This window comes from Lonchura striata, chromosome 13 (assembly GCF_050655825.1).
Source record: "Lonchura striata isolate lonStrDom1 chromosome 13, ASM5065582v1, whole genome shotgun sequence".
Classification (NCBI taxonomy): Eukaryota; Metazoa; Chordata; class Aves; order Passeriformes; family Estrildidae; genus Lonchura; species Lonchura striata.
This window is the reverse complement of record NC_140715.1, coordinates 15,871,784-15,898,117: the sequence shown is the minus strand read 5'-3', so window position 1 is coordinate 15,898,117 and position 26,334 is coordinate 15,871,784. Positions and strand designations below refer to the sequence as shown.

Sequence of the window (26,334 nt, the reverse complement as noted above, 5' to 3'; positions counted from 1 at the left end):
TGGGATCCCTGCAGCAGAACCAGGAGAAGGAGCCATGGTTTGTACACTTCTGCCAGGAGATGCAAGAAATCTTCAAAGGGTGAATTTCTCCCAGCTTGTCCCTTCTGACCACGGTGTCCCCTTCCCTAGGAGCTGTCACCTTGTTGATCCATGCTTCAAATCAACCCACAGCTTGTCATGAACTACAACAACTCAGTTTTAATTCCACCACGTGGATATTCTCAGCTCAGTCAGAGAGAAAAAGAGAAAGAGGCTAAGCTGGGGAGAAGTCCAAGAGGAATGTAAACAATCTATTATCTTGCTTTCCATTCATATTGTTTATAGATATGTTCTACCACACTGACCTAAGTCCAGTGTACCAATCAGGTGAAATGTTTTTACTTTAAGATCAATGGAATTAATGTTCACAATGTTCCCTATAAAGGAGAGAAGTGCTTTTGGATAAATGCTCATTTTGCCTCCTGAAATCATGTGAATCATCTCGCCCTGGCTCAACAGCATCACCACCACATTTGAAAACCTGTGAAAACCTGTGGTTTGGTTTGATTTTTTGTTTGTTATTTTTTTTTTTTTAATTTATGGACTAGAGGCAGTCATATTAAATAACATTCACAGTACTTTCCTGAGGACAAGTGAAAAACACCGAGGTTACAGACCTCTCCAGGATGCATGCTGAACAGATGTTTTCAATGTCTGCATTCTGAACTGAAATTAAAGGACACAAATATCTATGGCTTTAAGATCTCTGCCAGTAGCTCATTAATACCAACAAATAGCATCTAATGATGCCTCAAAATGGGTGATTTTTCTAACTCTCCTTTTTGGGAAATAAGATTTAACCAACTAAACAAAATAAAAGAGAGAGAAGTGAAAAAAAGATCAAATAATAAAATCAAGAACTTAAAACAGGATCTTAAAGTCCCAGCTACAAAGCCTGACAGCCACGCAGAAGTCTGACAGCAGAGATAGGGTTTAATATTCTCTTATGTGAGGGAGCTTTGAATCTCATTTAATTTTATCAGATTTAGAATCATTTGCTAGAGTCCAGACAGCCAACTAGTGTAAATCAGTTGAGCTCCATTAACTTCTACAGAATTACAGCTTCCAATTTACATCAGCTGAGAACCTTGCTGTTATGCTACTATTATTAGCTGCTATTTATAATGCAATATTACCTAAAGCAATCATCTTAAACATGTGGCTCAACAGGCTCTCTGGCATTGTCCTGCAGGCTCTGGAAGACTCTGCTCCTCTAGGCTATATTGCCCAGAAGAGCAAAATTTTCTGTGTTGCACTACTTGCTCCACAATCAAACAAATGGACTGCTGAGGATGGAGTCCACTGGTTAATTCTGAAATATGAGCCTAGGTTTGTTGTGATAAATAAATATTTTAATTACAGACCTAATAGTAACAATAATGTATTCTATTATATAAAAGCTGTCCCTTCCAAAAAAATATCATGGTGATATGTAAGGGATCTGGGAAGGGCCAGAGAATGACATGAGGTGACACAAAAGCTCAGCTCTGGAGCTGCAGGGAGAAGGGGAAGTCCTGCACTCTCCAGGGTGATGGCTGGGCCCCTTGCTTCTCAGGGAGTCAAAAACCATCCACTCTCACAGCTGTACAGTAGGAAGGCTACAGAGATCCAAATCCCTCATTTCCTAGTTTTAAACAGAAGTTCTGAAGTTATGCATTGCTCTTCTGCAATACAGAGTGAAGGCAGTCCCCAATCCCAAAGCTGAACCCCCATTCAGAGATAAACCAGATTTTTCTGTGAGGTTTGGCACTGCCCTGTGCCCACACTGAGGCAGTGTGGGAGGATGGACACTGAAATGCTCAGATCTGCTGTGACCAGGAGGGGGTACACAAAGAGACACCAAAGAAAAGGTAATTCCCACTAAAAAATGCAATATGAGGCCCACATCTCATGGGACACCCAGAACTTTGCAGCTTTCCTAATCAAAGCAGCCTCTGTTCACTCTCTGGCTGCCTCCCTTTTTTGAAGCTGAACTTGCCTTAAGTTCAAGGGCTCCAAAAGAGAAATCCTGTGCAGATCTTTCACTTTTTACTTATGAACTCCTACTCAGTAGACTTCAATCTCACAAAGTCCTCCAGCTTATGCAGTTTCTCTGAAGCAAACAGGAGCATTCACACACCTGAAGTGCAGAGCTTGGCTGGATCAGGGTGGCAGCTTCCTTCTCACCAGGCTCTGAGGCACACAGGTCACTCACTGTTAAATATAGCAAACCCTCTGTTCAATGTATTTTTTTCTTCCTAGACTATCAGTGGCTGCCAGGTTTCACAGCAATGCTGTCCACAGGCTGCCACTGCTCGTCCCCAGTGACAGACACGGTAGGTGCTGGCAGAGGAGTAAGACAGATCATCTCTCCACACATAAATATTATGAAAAAGTTTTCCATTAGCACCCAATAACTGTTACTTGCTTCCAGCAAATACCACATTAGAACATCTTATTCTGTCCCTGTCAATAATCTGGCTGAGTACAAATCCTGAGCTGTATGCTGGGTTTGCTGCTCTCTAGGAGGATGATTGAGAGCTCTGTATAGACTGATCAAGCAACCCATTAATATTTCACAGCTGGGCTCGGGCTGACTGGCAGCAATTATTCCACAGATTACTTTTTCATTTGAAGTGCAGCTGGTCATCCATTACTTTCTCTACGGCTTTGAAGCTCCAATAATTCCAATTATTTTTATCAACAGGAGACAGGTAAACTGGCTCTATGGAAAATCTTCCCTGACATGGGCACTGAGTAGGTGACTCAGCCCACCTCCATTACAAATCCACTCGTGGGAGATGTTTGTGTACAGTGGCAAACTCCCTGATTTTCCAATCTAGAACACAGTGTGTATTAGTGCTGTAAAAGCCTTTAGCTGTAGCCTAAGCTGCAAGTTGGCAGTCACCAAGCTTTCCTTGTGTGCTCTATTACCTTTAGACAAGGCTGGACCATCAACTGGTTTCCTTGAATGAAGATATTGGTCAAATCTCTAAGTGGTATCCTTCCAAAATAAAGCCTTGCAGTGCCACAATGGTCAATCTCATCCCTGAAGGCTGTTCAGCCACATTCCACAGCCCTGGAGAACCCCTGGGATTGAGCTCCTGGAGAGCTGGATGAGGCTGAAGGGACCCTAGGGCATGTCCCACCTGGAGGGCACCTGCAGAATGCAGGCACTGAGGCACAGGGTGGTTCTCTCCAGGCATCACAGTGGGGATTTTCTGCACTGCTCAGAGCAAAGGAAGCCTCTCAAGCTCTCCCACACTTCTTGTCAGCTCTCTCCTTGTATACAGCACCACAGCTCGAAACCTGCAGCAGCCTGAACGCTGAAAATTGTATGGACAGGAAGGGTTCAAAACTGGCAGTTGAATCTAGTCTGCAAGTATGCATTTCATCTTGGAAACATCAGCTGGATTGAAGCTGACTGCTGAAGAGTTATTCTCCCCTGCTTGACTGGAAGGTCACAGACATCCCTGATATTAACAGCCTGGCAGAAGTCAAGGCTCTGTGTGGATGGACTGTTCTCTCCCCATTCCTCATCTGCCCAGAACTTGCTGCTCCACTTGCTCAGCAAGTGGGCACTTTGAATAATGTGGGAAAACACCACTTATGCATTCACAGGGCTCCTCTGTCTCATTGCTGCAGTACTGCCAACTTTCCTTCAGGACAGAATTTTATTCTGCACCTATTTTTCTTAATCTGAAGGTCTGTTTAAAAGGTCTGCTCTACAAAATGATAGTTCTGGTGCCGACTGCTCTGCTCTAATAGAAGCTACATTTACTTCATTTCAGTGGGAGTGAGATTGCTTCTCTTTGACTCGGTGGGAGGGAAACTTGTGTCATTTTTTCAAGTTATTGCCTGAGCATGTGCACTGCAGCAGCTTCTTACATTAGGACCAGGCTAATAGGATTAACAAAGTGAGGCTGTAGGGCTCTTCCTTCCCCCATTATCCCCACCGAGGTCTTTCTTCTCTCCAGTGGCACCCACCAGGGATGAAGTGATGGACTGTGTGTGTGAAGTGCACGCTGCTGGCTGCATTTCCCAGCCTTTCTTCCTGCTCTGCTCCCAGCACAACCCCACACTCCACCAGCACCACGGAGGCTCTGGGACTTCAGAGCAAGAGGAAGCCCAAAGGCAGGTGCAGAGAGGTACATTTGGGAAATTCTCCTCCACAGACTGCACTGCAGCTCCTGCTTCAAGCCTACACTGCTGACAATCCTCAGGACTGCTGCTGCTTTCCCCCCGTGTGATTCTGCACACTCCCACACAGCGTGTGCAGCTCTCCCAGAGTGGAGAGGCAGCAGCCCTCAGCAAAAACCAGATTTCTGAGCATGCTTCTGAATGCTTCACTGGATTTCCCCTCTGAAAACCCAGCTCTGCCCAGGGATCAGCCCCACCTGGAAGCCAGGCTTCCTTCTGCAAGGCACAGAGATTGCCCCTACATGGTACATTCATTTAAAACATTTGGAAAACATGATTAAAACTCCTTATTTCAGCTCACTGAGTATGAAATACATGCATAATATTCAAGAAAGTGACCAGAAGATAATTTTACTGCTATAATAGCCCATCTTACTATGTCCCTGAAGACACACTCCACAATCCAGCAAGCACAGGAGTATTCCAGTGGGTATCTCTGCATTGCTGCTTTAAAAAAAAAAAAAAAAAAAAAAAAAAAAAAAAAGGAGTTTTGGCAGCTGCAGGACATGTGGCCACATTGCCTCCTGGCCATGCAGGGGTCTCCCTGGTGATGTGCAGACTCTCATGCAGCAAGCCTTACTGAGCACAGCTGCTGCCACCCCAAAATGCCTCGCAGCACCCCAAACCACCTGGCCTGCCCAGATCCCCGTGGTCCCCCCGGGCTCCAGGCGAGGTTTCCCAGGCATGGCCTCGGGCTGAGCTGCCAAACTCATGTCTGCAAGGGCAACAGGCTCTGCTTCAGCAGCTGGACATCCCCCTGTGTGCCCTGCTCTGTCTGGAGACCTGGGACAATCAAATATTTAATGTATTGAGCGAGAGAACTCCCTGCTAGGAGGAAGAGCAATTAAAGACCTGCTGACTCATCAGATATCAAAGGGGAAGCAACACAGCAGGGAATAGAAACATTCTGGAGGAGCCAGACGTCTGCAATGCATTGAGCCAGGAATTCCCATTAACAGCATCCCAAACAAGCTGGGAACAATGTTTGCTTAAACTCCCCAGCGGGGAGCTGCATCACCAAGAGGGGAAAAACCAAAGGAAAACGGGTATTTTGAAATTTATAAAGAATTCATCCTTTATTCTGCAATAAAAATGTCAGAAGATGGCAGTGTTATGGTCCTGGATGCCTGCAAGCTGACTGTGCAGCCTGAGGAGCAATGTGGGTATTTTGGAAAATATCCTTTCAGCTTTTCCTGCAAGCCAACTGTGCATGGGCATATGTTTTATTAGGGGGCCACTCCTGGTATTTCTGCTTGGCATTTTTTCCTGCATGTTCTGCTTGCTGGCCCTGAACCAAAGCCCTGGATAAAGGAAGGTGAGTGTTGAGTCTGATCCAGGGACTGGATCTTCAGGTCACCTCTGATTTTGCCTGAGCAGAAGGCAGAGTGTGCAGATAATTCTCAGGGAAAAGGATTAGAAAGCAAAACTCAATTCCAATAAACTCATCCATGATTTAAGAAAAGCCAAACTGAACATTAATATCCATGTGAGCAAGGCTGCTGTGAGTACCCAGGTCCCATAAGTGCCTGTGTGAAGTGACTTGGAATTTTCTGTGCTTCACTGTCAGGAGACATGAAAAATCTACGAAATTGAGAAGTTCCTGAAGCTGACAATGCTGAAGGGATTTCTACAACATAACTGCACATCCTTTCAGATAAACACATGGCACTGCTCACTCGTCAGCAGCACAGGACTGGACAGGAGTCCAAACCTTTGTTTGTGATTACCAGACAGGTTTGGCACCTCCACTGCTGCCAAACCAGACTGAAACCCAAGGAACTGCAGTCAGCACAGGACTGGTGCCTTACAGCTGACCAGCTGCTCCTTTGGGAAAACACCTTTGACATCACTGAATGTTTTGTTCTTCAAATGTCACAACCAAAGACAAATAAACTTTCTCTCTGCAATGTCAAAAGTGCAGCTTAAAAAACACAAGGGCTGGCCAAAGATGCTGTTGCTCTCTGCTCCAGAATGTTCCTCTGCTTCCTTTTCCACAGACCTGCCTGCCTGGTGTCCTGCAAATATTCCCTCAAAATTACCCACCTGTAGAGACAAAATCCTGATTTCTCTGCCTCAAGGTCACTCAAGTGAATCTGCGTCCCTCACTTGAGCTGCTCAACTTGGCTAACCTTAAAGCAAAGTGCCCTTTAAGTGTATATCACTTTAGCCCTAAAACACCTAATCATTAACAATTTAAAGCCAAAAGGAATTTAAGTGAGTTAGACATCCTGTAATAGGCCTTTTGACCAGGGCCATTAGGAACATTTTGGTTCAGTTCAGCCATAATTTATCATCCTGAATGGAATTTACCTGAAAGGCAAGCAGTGCCTTCAGCACTTGGAGCAAAAAAAAAAAACAAAAAAAAAAAAAAAAAAAAAAGAGAAAAAAAAAAAAAGAAAAAAATCCATTAAGCTTTTATGATTTCCTAAATACCTTAAGGTTATGAAAACCAGATAGCTTCCAGCTAGGTCTTTACTGTGTCTGTAATAGCCAAAACCTATCCAAAATCTCCTGAGGCTAAATACTGTGGAGAGAGAGAAAAAAAAGTAATCATTTTATATTCCAGGGCCTGGTAGGAGAAACCTGCTGAAAGAAGGTTAAAGCAGTGTAGAGTGGTTTACCTCACCAGTTAATTATCACAGCCTGGGCAGCTCCTCACCCAACAGGCAGCTTTGCTGATCAGGGCACCCACAAAAACAGCAGAGCCACCCTGGAACCTCTGCAGAGCATCCCCTGACACCAATGCAGTCCTGGACAGAGATGGTAAATTAAGAAATGGGCACAGCTTAGCTATTAAACAGCAACAGGGCCATAAAATAAGACTTTTCAGCAACTATATGTGATTTTTAGGCTGGTGTCAACTTACAGCGATGCTCCAGTTATTCTGTGGAATAGAAAGTCTGACAGCCTCTATAAACATGGCTCATTTTTATATGGGAAATGTATAAAAATGCTGATGCATTGCACTGTTGTATATAAACATGAAAAATAGCAAAGGTAAGCCAGAAAAGGTTCAAGTCCTTCAGAATTTAATAGAAAAAAATATCCAGCCATCTTTTTGAGTGATTACAGAAAAATAATATCCCTATCAAAGAACTGTGAAAGATAACAGAAAGCTGCTGGGATGGACATGTTCTCTGCTTAATTTAGTAGATTTTGAATGTCATTTCCACCAAACTGTAGTCAGTCCATTATTCTTCAGTTTTAAAGATTTTTTTCCTATATAGACAAGTATGGAAAGGCTGTGAAATACCTGAAATATTTCTCCAAGTACCAGAATATAAAAATACCACATTCTCACCTTACTAATACTGACATGTATTGCTTCTCCCTCCTACCCACAACAGAAGAACAGCATGGCACCAGATTTCTTTACCACTTCACTTCAACTGCAGGTGTCTGGGTAGAGCTGGGCTGGCAGGCCTCAGCACAGGAAAGAGATTGTATTGAACAGAGAGGTCCATTCCTTTGATTATAACAAGATGATGCTGAATGCCTGACTTGGCATGGCTGTGAATGACTTTTAGTGGAACTAAGGTCAAGAAAGATGGGAACTTATTAAAAATGAGTACACCAGAGGATGGGAATATGTATGCTCTGAGACTGCCACTGACTGCAGGTTTAAGAAATATCTAATTCACTCACTAAAACTCAAAGGAGACACCTCTGATTGGACTCCTCAACCACAGAATGAGAATGGAGGGGCAGAAAAACTGAGTGTGACCCCTCACACTCATTGTGAGTAATGAAGACAACATCACATCCATCGAGGTCATCCTCATCCTCATGGCACAGACAACTGGCTACTGCCATGTGCATGCACAAAATGCAGGCAACAGCTCTGCTTCCACTTCCCATCTTTTGCAAGGATTTTCACAGGGAGCTGGCAGCTTTGGTAAGCAATTAGTGTATATTACTAAGACACTTTGCAGGGTTTCTAGAAGCCAGAAGGAGCCACGCTGGGAGATCTGCTTTCTGCCCTAAATATAGCAGCATAAGAAATGAAACGCGAGTGCCAGATTTCAGTGGGATTTCCCAGGGTGAAATGCAGTGCACACATGGCTCATTAGAGACCTTTAAAACAGAAACAAGAGCTACAGATTGCACCAGTGTATTCCCTTCCCAGTGCTCCTGCTGAAAACATTTTGGATGGATGGTGGTCATTTCCCCACCATGGATCTCATCATCTCTCCACGCCGGCTCTCAGTGAGCAGTTCAGCCAACATGAGCATCACGGAGAACTGTGACTGAGCAGAGAGTCCAGCCTTTTAACTTCACATTTCTTACTGCATGGATTCATTTCAAGAACAGGAAAACATGCAGTGAGGAAAAAGAAAGAGAAATGTGCTCAACTGATTAGTTTTACTCTCATTTACAGGGGTGTAACTGTCCACCATTTCCAGGTTCCTATGCCATGTTTCCAAAACTGGAAGCCTGTTTCTGCAAGACTTCAGAGCATGGATCTGTTTTATTTTTTTCCAGATATTTCTGTCTGCAGAGCTCTCTTGGGCTTTGTATATGTTCTGTACTGCATAAATCCTCACAGTATCTATGTATTTGTTTTAAACTGACAAACTTTGTAGGTGAGTGAAACCCATTTAACATGTCACCCTGCAGATTATTGCCAACCCAGAGCAACAGTCTCTTCTATTGCCTATGAGGCAGGAAAAAACCTCCAAACCAGGACAGACTCTTCTTTGCAATTGCCCAGACACTGTCCATACTTCAAAGTTTAATCCCTGTCCTTTGCAGCTGCCTTCTGGAGCTCAATGCTGCCAGCCTGTTCTTCCCTCACCTGTAACTGTGCAACCCCAACTTGATGCCACCCATTTACATCCCTGCAAGAGGAGAACTGAGTCATGCAACAACTGACTGGCCACTCCATGTCTGTTTAGCAGAATTTACAAGCAAAACTAGAATTAAATTCTGACACCACCTACAGCACAGAGTTCTGCCCTCAAGTTGGAAGCTGTTCCCTTGTGCAGATTGCTCCTGTAGGGAAATCTCTCCATGCCATTTTGGTGAGTGGAGATTTGTTATGAGCTGCCCTGGCTGGCAGCTGGGAGGATGGAAAGTGACCACAGTGGTGGTGGGATGAGAGCTGAGGATGTCCCAGCTCCTGATGTGGCAAGAACAACAGGGTCTTTACTGGCCTCAGCCTTTCTATGAAGAGAATTGTTATTTCAACCTTGAATATGTAAAAGCTCCTCATTTCTCTGCTCAATATAAAAAGGACTGACAAGGCAAACTGTTCTGCACAAAAGCTTCCTATTAGAAAAAAGGTGTAATGGCAGTAAATGTAGCTCCACTGGGAAGAAGAAAAGAATTAAACACATCAGCTTTCTAACATTCAGTCTGCTTCTTGGGCAAAGCACAAGGCTGAATCCTTTATCATACCAACAAAGACAAATATCTTTGGTCAATAGGAAACTTCAAATAAAGATGAAATTTGCCTTTCAATCTATACCTGCTGGTGAAGTGAATTGTTCTCCCTTCTAGACAAAGCAGTTTTCTAAATCCACCTGGTATTTCCACAACTCAGCCACCAGCTGCTCAGGCTGAATTTCCTCCCCTTCACAAGGCTCAAGGCATTGCTGCAAGCCTTCCATCAGTCTCTGCTGATGACATCTCCCTGTAAATAAGTGCTTGATTCAGGAGTGGTCTGTGTAACTAGCACAAATATGTAACTAGAAGGAATTCCCTTTCTACTATACTAGGGAAAATAAAGACTATAAAAGGCATTTGATTTCCCCATTTCCTAGAACAAAATTCTCTAATGTCTTGTTTTGAAAGATTAATATTTGTTGTCAGAAACAATACCACCCTATTAAATAATCTGAATCAAAATCAGCACCTACACACGTCTATATGACTTGCACCTACACGAAATACAAGTACCTCAGGACTCTGCATAAAGAATTAAAACATTTTTTTCCTTATTATTGAAATGAAGAGGTGTACTTTTCTAAGCATGTTTGCTCGCTAAGAAGTTAAGAGAGGCAGGTCACAAATGTTTTCATGTGTACAAACAACAATGCTCCCATTTCTGACAATTCACCCACAGCCATCTCAGAAATCACTCTAACAGATTTCAGTCCATCTAGAGATTTTCTGTATTTCTGTGTAAATTAAAGAGAACCTTAGGAAAATAAAGAGCAGAAATCAGATGCACATTGCTGCTCACTTGTGTGATACCAGGCATTAATGAACAAGGTGAGAACACAGGAAAGCAGAACACTCTCATGTTTCCCAACTTTGGTGTTTCAGTGGAAAGAATAAATAGCAGAAGATGGCCACGTCTGCTGCTACAACATATAAACTTTTATTTATGTCAGGCTTGTTTTCAGACCCACAACACAAGGAGGGATTTAACAGCACCAAAGGGTGCAAGCAGAGACATCACTGCCAGGAGCTGCATGGAAATGCTGATAGCTGTAATTAGGCAGAATTTGTGTCATGGAAATGCTGCATGAGTGGAGGTGTGGCTTTATCATGAGGTGACAGGCTCCCCTCCCCACACAGGAGACCCTCAGGCACCCCACAGCCCCCAGTGCCACTGAGCTGGGCACCACAACCCTGGGCAGAGCAGGGCTGGTTCCAAATGCCTGTGCCAGGGATGGGTGGTTTATAAAATGCCACCCCTGCTCTAGGGACACACTCCATGTGCCAGGATGACCAGGGAATGAAGCTGCCATGAGAAGGATACACTTTTTGCAGCATCAAAAACTGAGGCTCACACAGGTGGAGATGCAGGAAAATATCCAAGATGTTCCCAACCCTAAAAGCTCTCTTGCTGATTAGCTCTGCACACCTCCAGCTGAGAAAATCCCTCTCCTGGGTTTCACAGGACACACTGAGCCAAAAAGGTTTAGCCAAAAATCAGCAAAATACTACTGGAAGTAAAAAAATGTAGAAAAGCAGAGACCTCCAGAAGCATTTAGGCAGAAGATGTGCACCTGCACCCCTGCATCTGTGTCTGTCAGCACAGCAGCTCAGGAATATGGGCTGTGCCTTGGATTTCTCATCAGCACACCACAAACCAGCCTTTGCAGTAATGAAACTTTAATTTTAGCTGGTTAGCCCACACTGAAGAATCATTTGTGAGGACCCTCAGTCACCTTAATTGCACAAGGATAAAATAATTTTCAGGGACCCTGTGTGTGGGAGTGAACTTTGCAGGTTTGAGGTTTGTTTTTTTTTCCCTTTTCTTGTGGTGGGATGGAAACTCAAAGCACTTCAATTAGAAGCAATTACTAGAGATGTAGAGGCTTCTCTGAGGTTAAGCTGCCCTTCATTTTCCCAAGAGAAGCCTTTAATTAAATGCAAATAATCACAAATTTCATATAGAAAATTGCCATAATTTCTCTTTTAGTTCCTGGATCTCATTTAGAAAGGAAAGAGGTGGGCAGTAGCACTGAGTGGACGCAAAGTAATGAGAACTCAAGAGGTTAAGGCTGAATTACCTGCGTGAATCTATTCCTCTTCTCTAAGTCTGGCTGCAACCACATCATTTCAGTGCTAATAGGCTGTCCTTCATGCAAGTGCACTGGAGTGCAGTCCCTCAGAAACGGGCCAAAATACAAATAATTACCTCAGTCCATCTTGCTGCTGGCCATGGCAGCGGAGGCAGGATGGGTTCAGGGGAAGATGCAATTGAAGTGGAAATGGCCAGAACTAAAACTCAAGCTATGATGAATTTGAGTGATATATTCAAGCTCATCTCCACTGCAGAGCTCTGGAAGAACAGGCACAGGAAATGGCAGCACATATTTTAAATGCATCTATCAAATGAGGCATGGGAGTGGAGAAGAGCTAATACAGGGATAATATTTCCCCCCCTGAGGAGGGGAGAGACAGAGTCTGCACAGACTCTGCAGTTCTGGCCTCAAACCCCTCAGTCATCACAGCAGAAGACACTTGTAGAAGGTAAAAAAAGTAAATGCACAACTGTGGGAAGAATAGGGCACTTCTCTTTTACCTTTTTTTAGCCAAACACAAGCTCATCCCACTGAGCAGGCAGGACCCAGCTCCACACAAAGCACAGGAAGATTTCTGCTCCTCAGTATTTCAGACTTTCCTCAGCCATTTACAGTTCTAAGAGAAAGCCACCTCCCTTCCCTTTCCATGGTTATGCTCCATCAGCAGGGGCTCAGAATGCCAGGAAAGGTTTTCTGAAAAGCTGATGGCTTTGCAGTTCCAGGACAAGAGGAAGGAGGCATGGAGGCTACTCCAAGCAGCACCTCAGCCTGAAGGCAACCATGCAGAACAGGAGCTTCAGAGGAAGTGTATTTTTGTTCCAGCAGTGGCTGCTAGGTTTTGAAAGCCTGGAAGGCCATTGCTCTCTGCTGTGCAGAGAGTTCAGCAGGGATGTTGGGAAGCTTAGAAAGAAAAAAAAAGAGCTCAAGGAACAAGGGAAGCAGCAGCAGAAAACTGACTCTATGGCTCAGCATGGCACGTCACTTCTGTGTGGATTCCCAAATTAAATCATTTCTCCACCTGCACGGTGAGAATATGGGGAAGGATCAGGTTGTAAGCTATTCAGAGAACTAACTGATTATCGACATTTTAGCAGCGAGCTTGTTTTTGTTCTTTTGCACATCTATAATAATACCTTTTACATGTTCTCTAAGAGACAAATCTCTCTCCGCTTCAGAACTGCTAGTCTGAAGATCTTTTGTTGGCACTGAGATGAATGCTAATATGAAATATCTTATTTCTTCAGATGAAAGAAGCTGGGAACAATCTCCTCTGGAGGGAGGTGGCAGGAGGGAGGATCTGGGATCAAAAGTTTATGACTCACTCCCTGCACAGCCCACCCATGCCCTCCTGGCTATTCCACCTCACACTGAGCAGCTCCTCTGGGGCTGTTAACCCTTTCCATCGTGCTGCCCCCACCACAGCAGGGTCCTGGGGCACCAGCAGACAGGGGAAACTGCCTGGAAATGAAGGGTTATTCCAAAAACCAAATTATCAACCTCCCATTGCAAACCGCCCAGATTCCTGCCACTCTCCTCCCTTCCCCATCTATTTGTATCCCTCTGTTCTTGGAGACATCAAACAAAACCATCATGTATTTTTAATGCCATCAGGTATTTTCCTGCTCTGGGTAAACACAAGACCAGTTATTGAGTCTCAGCATGGCCCACACAGCAAGTCTGGCAGATGGTGGCTTCCTGCACACGTGCACTGAACTGCAGGTGTGAGGAGATGGGAATTGCTGAGTTCCCTCCAAATCAGAAGTGCTAATAACCAAGGGATGTGTCCTGAGTATCTGCACATCAGGGCTAAATCCTCCGGTGTCCAGTAGGAAAACAGCGCCAATAGAACATTTCTCTGCTCTGAGGACATTTATAACATCTTTCCCTCCTGGAGAGTAGTAAGTACAGAATTTATGCAGCAGCTTCTTTCACAGCAGAGATACCAATAAATAAAACTTCTTTGTTCTGCCTCTGAAAAATGCAGTGACTAAACATGTCTGAGATATTTGTTTCTCCTGGATGCATAGTTCTGTTCAGATGACTTGAGTATGAACAGTGGCTCAGAAACATCTGAGAACTGAGAGCTGGAATCCTGTCCATCAAGGTGGAAGCACACTCACATAAACCTCAGTTCCTTGTGAAACCCAACACAAAATATTCAAGGCAAAAGGGCAATCTGCCATTCTAATGCTCTGTATCCCACAGACTGCCTTGAGCAATTGTCAAAGAAAAAACCCACAGAGTTACTGAAATGATTGCAGTGCAGCACATGCAGCTTGGGTTAGTGGCATGAGTAGAAGACTTATTATTTCACTATTCTTTTTGCTCCCACAGCATAATCTGTCAGCATATCCAATGCCATGGCAGGCCTCTAAAAACTCAATGGTTCAGCAGGGAGTAGAGACAGAGAGGTAAAAATATGGGGACCTTTCATCACTTTTTGGTAACAAGGATGAAGAAAGCCTTATGTGCTTGTACTGCCTGAGAAAATGTGGTTATTAGGATAATAAAAATGAAATATTACAAGAGACCAATGTTTCAAAGGTGTAACATTAGAAGAAACTGAGGCACTTTAACTCAACAAGTCAGCACTACCAAATCCTTGATGCCCTGGGGAATGCAGCAATGAAGGGGTCAAACTTTCAATAGCTTCACACAACATCCTATTTAAACTGACTATATTATTCTGAACTCCAAATGAGTGAAGGCAAAAAGTACTATATGTATCTTTAAAAAAGATAAGTAATCCCAGTTGCTTTTCATGCAGAAACAGAAGTTCAGGTGTCTAAGAAAGAGTAAAAGAAAAGCATAGCACATTTTATCCTCAACATAGAGGAAAGAAATTAGAAGTTGTTGTAAAAAAAAACCCTGCAAATAAAAAGCATTATAGTGAAGAACTTGATCCACTGATATCAGTGCCAAGATTCCTGCTAAATTCCAGCCAGGAAGGTTTTCACCCATAGGAACTTCTTCACTTAATAGTACAATCACTCACAGCACTGCTGGTGTTGTCAGGCCACTGCAAGATTAACATCTTTATAGCAGAAGATGCAGTCCATATGAATGAGGAAAGGAGGGAAACACACAAAGCTCTTGGGTCGTGCATGCAGTCTCAGAACAATTACTTGTTCTACAGAAAGAGCAACATGAATTAGGGTGGGAAAGTGCACAATTCTGTAATATGTGTGTGTGCAAGGGGGAGAGGGAAAAAAAAGAATTTCACTCTTTCCTCAATAAGGATACAGTAATATTAATTCTAACTCCAGCCAGATTTAGCTGACTGATTACAGCTGCACCAGCAGAAGCTGAAAATCTGATCAGAGTTCCTTCCCTTGTTGGCCTTACTATTGCACCTAAGAAACCCCAGAGAAATCATGAAAAGGGACCATAAAAGGAACAGTCATTTTCTTCTGAGCCAATCTCTGATTTAAAAAAAAAAAAAAATAGAACAAAGTCTATTCCTCTAAATCATTAATAGAAGAATCCTGCCAGCTAGGGCAATGAGCTTTCCTAACTCTAATCCATCTTTACTGCTGTGTTATTACCCCACTGTTTTCCTGTAATTGAAATGTGGCAGGTAGTTTACACACAAGAGGGAGTAATTGTATTGGAAATAACTGTTCATAACCAAATTTTAAAAGCTCAGTTTTCCTAGCAACTTTTAATAAAGAAAGCAAGATAATAATGATATTTAGCATTTGTGCCATCCACAGCAGCATTTTGTCTCTCTAAATTGCCAATATTTCATTCAACGTTGCTAAACCAGACCCCTTCAGCTATGAATGCAGACTGAGGCAAAAAAAAAAAAAAAAAAAAAGGAGGAAAAACTGAACAATTGAAGTAATTTGTTCCTGTTCAATTAAAATAATAAAACGTGGCTGAACTTCATGCTAAAGGGTGCAAACCTTGTGTGGTTATGGATGGAGAACACAGAGGTGGCAGGGCTGTGGTCAGGGACCCCCAGGCTGAGTCTGACAGGCCAGGAGGGGATGAGCCCCCCTGTCTGTGCCCCAGGGAAGGTGGAAGGAAGGGGTCAGTGCCTGCCCCTTCCCCCCTGCACCCTGTGCAGCTGCACACACCGATGGCACAGGCAGCCTGCAAGCAGCACATGCAGTCACAGATCATTTAGGTCAGAAAAGACCTCTAAGATCATTGAGTCCAGCCACTAACCCAGTACTGCCAAGTGCAGCCTAAGCCCTGTCCCTGACTAGCACAGCTGCACATCTGTAAACATCTCCAGGGATGGTGCTCTCCCAGTCTGGAGGAACATGTTAAGTTTGGCTCATGGAGGCACTACATTGCAGAATATTTTATTTACAAAACTAATCTGAAGCCTTTCCTTTGGACGATTCTTAGAAGACAGCTCTCCAAGAATTTCATGCCTTGGAGACTGAGTGGGGGAAAATATTATTTTCTATTTATTACAGCTTAAAGTCTAGTAGAGCCTGCCAGTATGTAAGACTACATATGCAAACAGCTCCTTCCCCAAAAAAATACAATTCAAAACAAGCAACAGGAGCTGTGGATAGAAACACAGGGAAGAGCAAAGGGTCCTGTGTGGTTTGATGGGCAGACAAGTAGGTGAGTGTTTGGTATTTCAATGCAGCCACAACAGGACACAGTCCTCATCTCTCCTGTCTGAATCTCAGCCTGCTGGCTAACAGGCTATAAAGGGGCACTAACGGAGAGTTCTTCAGACTCCTAACAGCATTTAAAATACCAGGCATTGTGTGCTACCATTGTGGAAAGAGGTCAGTGCACTGTCATTGCCCATTATCACAGCTTTCTAGCTTTGGACTGCTTAAAATAAGGATATTTACTGTGTTTATGGAAGCACATCTTTTCTTGTAATATTCGGAAACTAATACAACAGGAAGCTTTTTAAAAAATGCTTTAAGCTCACTAGTAAGAAGTGAAATAAGAGATCCCCAGCACATAATTGGTGTGCAGCACAAAATATCCACGTGCCAATATGCAGAGTCACAGGCAATGCTGCTGCTGAAGAGCTGCATCACTGGCTGCTAATGCAGGTGGACCAGAAAGAGGAAGGCTGTTCAGAGCTCTCATTCCAGCTTTATAATTAAGTTGGGACCTACAAACCCATGCAGGGGCTGTGCCCACCTCAGCCAAGCTCTGTGCAGCTCAAGGTTGAGCCTGCCCCAGCTGGAGGTTTAGAGCAGCACAGCTGGAGGTTTAGACTGCCACAGCTGGAGATGATGATCACCACAGCTGGAGGCTGAGCCCACCACAGCTGCAGGTGAGCCCTCTGCCACACTGCTGTGACTGCAGTGGGACCTGCAGACAGAGTGGCTCAGTCACACACACAACCCACAGGCATTCACATCCCTTCCCCAAGCCCAGTATGTGCAAACCACAGACTTAATACCAGCCTTGTCCAAGATCTGAATGAAGCAGGGCACTCTCTAAGTACCAGCAGCAAGTTGAGTGCTGGATGTGCTGAGTGGTAGTTTCTACCTCAATTAGGTTAGGCCACCTTCAGGGTACATTTGGGTTTCAACCAAATTGGTGGCTTTGCTCCAGATTCATTCTGTGGTTTGCCTTAAAAATCCAAGCAAGGTTTAAAGGCAACAGCCTGCCCAGAGCTTCCTGCAGCCCCAGAGCAGCTCAGCCCTGATGTAAATGAACACAGCAAATGGACCTGGCTATGGGAACCAGCTGTGGGCCAGGCAGGTGACATTTGAGGTCCCCTCTAGGCCTGTATTTTATACAGCTTGTGCTGGATGAAGGCATTTAAAGCAAATCAAGTATCAATACATGAGAAATGAATGTGCCAGAGGACAGGGCAGACAGGGACCAGCTGTCCCCACACAGGTGTGACACTGCTTTGACAGCCCTGTGCAAGAGGCAATAGCCACACAGATGTTAAAATAAAACCAAAACCTAGAATAAATTAGTGATGCTTGCTTGTTAAAAGCCACTGATTGAAAGTTTATGGCTTGATTTCATACGAGTTGTATACAGGAGCACAAGCAGGAGGGCAGGCAGAGAACAGAGAAAGGGAGATCAGGGCTGGGCAAGGAATTGGAGAGGATGGATACTGCTACAGCAAGCATGAGGTGTTTTTTTATCCTGAGATTGTCTTGCTTCATCTCCTTCCCCCTTCTCCACTCTCCACTCCCCACTATCAGCATTTAAAACACCCCTGAGTTTTTCCTGAGCAGGTTTGCTGTGCTCATTAAAATACTGTGAGCACTTATTGGCTATAATGAGCATCATTAAATTCTGGTAAGCGCCAGGACTGTTCTGTGGAGTTGAACAGACTCAGGTTCTGGAAGGAGAGCTCAGGGCTGGGAAGATGCTAGAAATACTACATTTTCCACAAGAACAGAAACACAGACCTTCCTCTCCTTTCTGTTCTGCAAGCACTGGGCTAACTCGGACCTGTGAAGCAGCAGCTATTGCTTACTGACTGCTCAGATCACTCCTCTGTCCCAGAAGGTCTCTCAGCTCCTCTTATCAGAACAGGAACAAATGAAAGATTTTTCCATTTTCGCATCTGCTCATTTGATGATTTTCCTATGTTTGTTATTTAGAGAGAAAAGTCTGCCTCTAAGAACTCACTTAGCCAAGTGGATTTCTCAGCCTCAGGGAATGGTGCAGGAGGGATTGCAGAGCAGGATCCAAAGCAGCTGGCGAGGCTGCAGGAGCAGCAGGAGATCAGGAGATGAATGGGGGCATACTGGGGCAAGACTCACATTTACATGCCCAGTTCTTGTATTTATTTCCAACTGGCTGTGCCAGAAACACTCACCCTAACTAGTGTGGCCATGCCTACAACCATAAAGCTGCTCCCACTGCAGGACTCAACAGCACCACCTGTGTTTTTATCACCAAATGCTGTTCATCATCCACTAGCATTAGTAGATATGAATTAACTAAGCCATACACAAATATACTTTATCCTGGAATAATCCCCAGTAATCCAAGGGCAAGTAAGGAAACAGAATCAGAGAAGGAATTGAAGATCAGTGCATGCCTCCAAAAGCCAGTCTGTATCCTAGTGGGGGGACAGAGCTGCTGGAAATGGGAGGTTTCTGCACACATCCCTAGGAGAGGGCACCTCAGCACCTGGCCTGCAAAGTGCAGTGCATCGTGAGAGGGCAGTGATGGAGAAGGAGCAGAGATGTTCACCTGACTCCCCAAGCAATCTGTAGAGAACTGACTGACCACCACCAATTAGCAAAATGCATGGGACTGAAGTTATGTAATTAGAAAGAAATAAACTGTATTCCTGGAAAGTGATAATTTGAAATCCTTTTATTTTGTTCTTGGGCTGATACCCACAGCACTGCCTGTATGTTGAATGATCAACTCCTCCACCATTTCAGAAACACCTATTTCTCAACTCCATTAATCTAAAGAACATAGTTCAGCATGAAATGGGTATAAAAACAGCATCCATTTCATAAGATTAAACAACTGGTCTGGTTAAGCATTAATTGCTCCACTTTGGCCACTCTTTGCCTGCTCACAGGAGCTTTTTGTGGATTACTGCTTTATAATTGCTCACTCCCTATGCACACAGGCACTGCAATCTTCTGCACACCTTGACAGCAACCTGGTTAGAGAAAATGAACGCTGCACATTCCCCTGAAACAGCATTTTATCTGCTGGGTACAGCAAGCCAGAGGTTGTTTATTCAACTTCTCATGGCCAATTAATGCCATAATGCTGGCCACAGCTGTTTGGGACTGCACGAGACCAAAGCAGAGAAGGAAATGCCAAAAGACTTCAAACATGCTGCTCACATCATAGCCTGGCTGGGAAGGTCCTTGAAAGTTGTCTAGGGAAGCGTAGCTTTACAAATCCCTAAGGAAGTAAAACCAGGATTAAAGCATCAGACTTGACTTTTCCTGAAGACTCAAACAATCTTAAAATGAATAATCTCATCTGAAAAAGATGGCAATGACTACTTTGAAGAAGAGGTGGCTCCAAACTTCATTTTCACTCTGCTTAGTCAAATTATCTAGTGAAGAACAAGGATCTGCCATATATAAAGACTCACAAGCTCTGGAAGTGGAAAGCTAACCCTGGCCAGGGAATCTGTGCAGTGAGGGGGAGCTGCTCCAGGACTGATGTGCACCAAGCACAGCAATACAAGGATAAGGACATGCTCTACCTAAGTACCACAGCCAGGGAGATACCCTGTAAATTTTATTTTATTTCATGAAGCTTCCAGAACAACACCACCATGAAATTTACCAAAGGGAAAAAAAAAAAAAAATCAAGATTCTTGTCTTCCTGGTCACAGAGAAAAGCAGAAAAAGTCTAAGAGAAAAGCTCAAACCCATTCCACATCCAAGTTCAAAATAACCAATTTCACTGATTTTAAAACACTTTATAATTGAAAAGTTAGGATGAGTGGATGTGTATTGTTTACATAAATACATATTATATATACATATGCAGCAGATAAGAGGAACATGATTTGCAGTGCTGAGCTGACTCCTCAACTTGGCAATATCCAGGAGAAAGAGAAGATCATTGTGTAAATGTGTTCCTCTCTCTAAAAGGACTGTCCATGGCAATGAAACACCAATTATTGAAGCTGTATCTGAAGTCATGCTCAGAAGAAAGACCAGCACCCACCCTCATCTTCCCCAGACCTTCCAGGGTAACCCCTACTTACAATTGTGAAGTTCATAACCTTCAGAATCCAGATGGTCATAGCAAGGTTCACCAGGATTAAAATCATTAGGAGCAGCACAAAGAAATAGAGGCACCTCTTCCTCCAGCCATAAATCCCCACTTTGTATACCTGGGGTCCTTCCGAGGTCTGCATGGTGCTCCGGTGCGGGTACTGTTCCTGAGGCATCTGAAATGACCACAAAGAGACAAGCACGTGTATCCAGGGCCAGGAGAAAGCCAGGGATAAAAACTGCTTCTGCCTCTGCCTCTTGGAGGGTTTGGGGTTTTTGTCAGAGTTCATCAGCTGGGCAGCAGCTCTTTGGATACCTTGGTTGTTTTTCCTTCTGCCTGGTGTGCACAGTAACAGACCAGGAGAGAATCTGATGTGTTAAATGTGTATGAATGCGCTTATAAATACACGTAAGCACTCTGTCTAAAGGTATCCTATGGAAATCACTCTGGAGTGACTCTGCTCACCGCCCCAGGTTTTGCAAGGCAGGCACTCCAGGGCCTCGAAGGATCCTGAGGGGAAAATTTTGCATGCGTTTGGTAAAAGCAGTTAAGTTCAGCAGTTTGTTTGGAAGATGCAATATGACTTCTCAGAGGTTTAGTGTAAAAAAAAAATAAAATATCATCTCAAGTAAAATCTTTCCTTCCAACCAAAGACAAAAAGGCAAAGGGGAAATGTTTGCCTTTCTTCTTCCTACACACCAATCTTACCTACAAAAGTAACGCTGAAGCAAAAGTCTCCAGCTGCCACATCCCCAACAATTATCCGGAAGGGAAGGGAAGGGAAGGGAAGGGAAGGGAAGGGAAGGGAAGGGAAGGGAAGGGAAGGGAAGGGAAGGGAAGGGAAGGGAAGGGAAGGGAAGGGAAGGGAAGGGAAGGGAAGGGAAGGGAAGGGAAGAATTCATGTTCTCACTCTCCATTTTCAGGTTGAGGAAAGCCACTTTCTCAGGCTTCCCCAGGGATCATTTCTTATGTTTTCAGCTTATTTTAATGCACAGACTGAGGAGATCATCTCTAGTAACACAGAGTTTGCTGAATGTTTTGCATTTTAGACTCTAGACAGATAAGAAGCCACCAAACAAGTTCTTGCAGTACGGATTCAACACCTCAAGTGTCTTCCTCAGGGTTGCTGGCACTGATGTTTGTATGCAGTGAATTACAAAATTTACATCCCAGGAGGGAGCAGTGTGAGCTCCCCTGTGGGAGTGTGATGTGAATGTCTGGAATGAGGCAGTTTTAGGAATGAGATGCTGCTCAGGGATGGGAGCTGGGACACCAACAAACAGACAGACTTGGAGCAAAGCAGATCTTTCTACACTGCCACAACCACGCCAACCCATACAAACTTGAACAACAATAAATCACAGAGTTTCCACTACCTGGGGGAAATTATAACTGCAACTGTACAGTCAAGGATTTTATTGCCTAATATTTTAACAGGTTATCCTGGAGAGCACATTTTAAATGCAGCCTCTCCCTTGGAGAAAAAAATTAATAAATTACAGTGCTAGCCCTCTCAAATCATATAAAAGGTTTGACCAAGGAGAAACAATATGAAATACCCAGCTAAAAATACCCCTTTATTGCAAAACTTATTTATTCACTATATCTCTTTACTGCTGTCACTACTTTTTTTCTTTATTTGCAGTTTCTAGGATGGAGAAAATAGCATATCCAGCTGGGGCAAAACTTTACAAACATCAAAAGAATTTATAGCAACAGAACACAACCGCAAAGAGCAACTTGCATCCATACAGTAGCCTGGTTTTGAGAATTTCTCTAGTTCTGATAAAATATTTAACTCACAGCTGCCCTAACAGAGATAGAGCAAGTAAAGTACTACAACATGTGCCATGAGCAAGACCTAGCAATACAGTATAAATTCATAAGAAAAAAATAACATGGCAATTGTAGATATCATGTTCTTTCTATACAAACTCTCACACAGCCACACTTAAGCACTATTTGGTTTCTAGCTAGTGTTTCCCCTCAAAATGTAAATACTACCAAAAAATTGCTCATGCCTGTAGTTCTTCAGGGAGAGAAGACAGGATGATGGACAGAGAGTGCTGAGGTGTGTTAAACAAATGAGCAGAGTAAGAAAGTCTGCAAGGCTACTACCTATGGAACCAGCTAGATCCACCATCAATAATCTGTACTGTGTGGGAGGGAGAACTATGCTAGTCATAATTTAAACTTTGGCAACTTTTCCTTACTCAAACATTAAGAAGAATTAAGACACCAGACAAAAAAGTACTGCTTTGAGAGAATATCCAGTGGCTGCACTTGCTGGTGACTCCTCCCTCCTTTCTGTTACTAAACTAAGAGGAAAGTCTGCTGCTGCTTAATAAGATTTTTCATTTCTTCTTCAGGAAAATATTATGAACCATCACTAAATTCTGTAACAGTGGAGAAAAGATACTATTGAAACAAATACAGAAACTGGAAAAGAAACATGCCTTCCAAAAGTCAAATTTTAAAGTGAGAGGGCTTAAAGCTGTGCACAGCACTGGATCATCACCACTGAATGAACAGTCCCACCTACAACGGAAAAAAATGCAGCAACCAAATCTTTGCAATTTAGCTACAAACAGCATGAGTATGACTATAAAAATATAGCCTGGAATGTGGGAATTTCACTAAGGGGCTCTTGGTTCTGCCCAAAAAAAAAGCAGTAAGTTTTTGCTCAAAAGCTGTACACTGAGTCCTTATGTACACCAACACTGCAAACAGGCAGTGCTGGGGGCCTGAGACAAAATCCAGCTCACTTAGGAAAGCTATTCATCCTTTTGCTTTAGCATACCTTAGAGATATGGCCCATGACAAGAAAGATTTATTAGTGTTTTTAAGACACTGGAAGAGGCCTGTCACCCTGCCTGCAGATCTGCACAGGCTGGTCACAGAGTGCTTCTGCAAAGAAGCTTCAGCACTTTCCTTCAGCAGAGTTAAACCAGGCTCAGATGAAAGGCACCAGAAAGCAGAGTTGGCTTTGAGCTTCCAAAATTCACACCAGACCTCACCAGTTAGGGCAAATCTTTGCTCCATGCCTTCCTCTCTCTTTCCACCAAGTCCTTCTTGGCAGCAAGCTCCTCACTTAGGGCGTGCAACCCACATTAACAATTCCTCAGGCAGAAAAGTGTTTTACATGCACAGGGATGAATTAAAACCTTTCCCACATCAACACTGGCACTGAAACACTCCTGGCCACGCTGCCTTTGTAGGCTCAGTGAGGGCCATGGGTAGGGTGAGGTATTACAGGAGGAATCAATAATGTTTCTCTGCTGTGGGGGCTGCTTTGATCAGCACTTGAAGGATGTATGTTTAGTAACAGAACAATTTCAAGCTGCAAGAGGATGAAGTCTGGAAAAGCAGCTTCTGTCTTATGGGCCCTCCTGAAATTTGCTGCTGGAAATGTCCTGGAGCTCAAGGAATCAGCTCATTGCAGCAGGAACAGACCTGAGCCTTGCAGAGCCAGCACAGCATCTCCCCTGGCAGCCTGCCTGCCTAGAACTGAGGTGGATCAGCCTCATCAGAAAAAGCAGCAGCATCTGACCCCAGGCTGACCTGGAGCACGGTGATGGGAACATGTTTGCAGAGATGAGAGAGGGGCTCAAATTCCCTCAGGTCTTGGACCTACATCTCCCACATCTGCCCTCTCTTTGTGTCCCTATCACCAACATCCTCTTCTCTTTCTCTTTGTTTTCAGAAACAAAAACCTTTTCTTTTGGGCTGAAATGAAGGGGAAAAAAAGCCCTAAAAACCTTCAGAGGTGCTCTCTGCCATATCACTGGAAGGCATTGTACTTGTATTCACTAGCTGTAAATGCTCTGCAGATTCATCCTCTTTAATTTCTCTGTCTTTTAAGTGCACAGTATCCACCAGGTTCAAAAGAACAGGCATTGCTGGAGTGTGGCTGAGAACAAAATCTGGTGTGAAGAAGAGTATTTTGAGCCATCTATCAACAAGACATTTTCCGTCTCCGTTCCCCATAAAACTCTCTCAAGTTTGACACCCCCAGGTCCATTAATCCACCAGCAGCATGTCCCAGAATTGATTTATGGCCATTCACATGGGTCAGACCACAAACTGGGTCTCCATAAAAAGGATCAGGCTCTGGAAAATGACTTCTCACTTGCAGCATGGCCAGCAAGGGCTGAGTATTGGGGAACAGCCAACAGGATGAAATACTTGCTGGGATAGTTAGATCTCATGGAACTTTTCTGCAGAACCATGTAAGCCATGAACTTGGCCTCTGTGACTGTTATTGGTGTCCCCAAAGCCTAAATCTTTGCTCTCTGCTTGTCCCTCTATTTCCGTTAACAGTGCCTATCCCTCCATATGAGGAGCAGCTGTTCCCTGAGCTGGGAACACCATCACCACTCAATGCCCATTTCCCGGGTATCACTGCTGTGTGATACATGGCCAGAGTGACAAAAAGTAAAAGGAAACATCCTAAGGAATGTTCTTTTATGAGTAGTCTCTTTCAGTGGGTACACCACATGTAGTGTTGGTCAAACATCTGGCCTGATTCTGGCAAACATAAGCACATCAAGCTTTTTTTGGTCTGTGTACTCCATCAGGGCACACTCTGCCCAGTCCACTGGAAAACACTTCTCTTTCCTCCTGCATCTTGTGGAAAAATGGACTCAGCACAGGCAGCTGGGGAGACTTTGGGGATTCATATCCTGGTAAAGCATCTCATTCAGATCCCTCAATGCTCCAGGCTACTCCCCACCTCTAACATCTTGAAAGCTCTCGTAATTTCCCCAGCTGTTTGGGCTGGCAGCACTTTGACAACAAATGTGCTTGAGGATAAGTGCACGGCAAGAACCTCAGTTTATAAACCAGTAGCTTGGAGCAGATGGACTCAACCAAAAGCTGAACGCTGGGACTGTCCTCCCTTCTCTGCATTCAAAGAACACTCACAAGTAAAACTCTAAACCTATTAGAATTTGCCAGAACAAACCAAAGTAACAGGCAGCTCCATCTCTGAATTGCATTTCCTAAGCCAAAAGTGATATTTTATTATGCTGCAAGAATGTGTGAGCAATGGGATGTCACTATTGCTTCTCTTCTCTGAGAAGGACAGAAACTCATCTGCTTTTTTCTTATGACAGTCTCTTTGAAATTTTACACTTTTTATTTGATAGTCAGCTTGTGTCAATACTTTCTTTTCAGAATTAAGAAAATGGAAGGCTAGCATGGAAGCAAGAGTCTCTGCAGTGAGTTCTTTTATGTATCAAGCTAGTCAACAGAGAATGTCTTTCACAAAATGCCCCACAATTTGTGGTAAAAAATTCACACTGCATGTGCAAACACCACACCAGCTTTGCTGCATTCACACGCTGCTTCCTTTGCACCACTCAGATGATGTGAAGCACTCACAGCCTCTGTCCATCAGTGCCAAGTTTAGAAAAGCTCTTTCCCACCAGAGTGTCTCAAAGCAGGACGCACAAATATGAGAACTACACCAAAACAGCCAGCAGCAGGTGTGACTGCAGGAGGCTGTGGGAACAGCAAGAGGGATATAATCAACTGAGCTCGAATCAGAAAGCAAACCACAGGAGGTGACACTTTGCAGACTCCTGCCCCAACACACTCTCACCCCACAGCACCAAGTAAAGAGATATGGCTTGTAGGAATGTGCAAAGCAGGAACATAATATGGATTTATACGGCTGGAACCCAACCAGCACGACACAAATGGAGAACTGTGGGCTTGAGCATGTGCCAGGATCCAGAGTGCAGTCTCTGCAGTGTTCCTGCTCACACAAGTTAAAACTTGTTCTGCTGCATCTTCCATCTTCCCTCCCCATGATGTGCCTTCTGTGCTAATCCATTTGTTCTTTTGCACAGACTCACTCTCTTTCTGGTTTGCTGCTGGGAAGGGCCAGGAGAAGGGATACAGATATTAGGGTGTGCTAATGGCTCTCCTACCTATCTGCTTCCAAAATCAAGAGGCTCTCTCCACCCTGCCCACA

The 26,334-nt window shown here is 44.0% G+C and overlaps 1 protein-coding gene across 12 annotated transcripts in view; it reads right to left on the bottom strand.

The window, feature by feature from the left end:
• Positions 1-26,334, bottom strand: part of SGCD (sarcoglycan delta) — a 316,371-nt gene that overhangs the window by 108,027 nt on the left and 182,010 nt on the right. For 9 of the 12 annotated variants that reach the window (XM_021552248.3, XM_021552246.3, XM_021552251.3 and 6 more), the window contains one exon: positions 20,347-20,532. In XM_021552248.3, coding sequence (XP_021407923.1) covers positions 20,347-20,532 — 186 coding nt within the window. The remainder of the gene's footprint in view (positions 1-20,346; positions 20,533-26,334) is intronic. The other 3 variants (XM_077786667.2, XM_085591447.1, XM_085591446.1) reach the window with 1 other exon arrangement.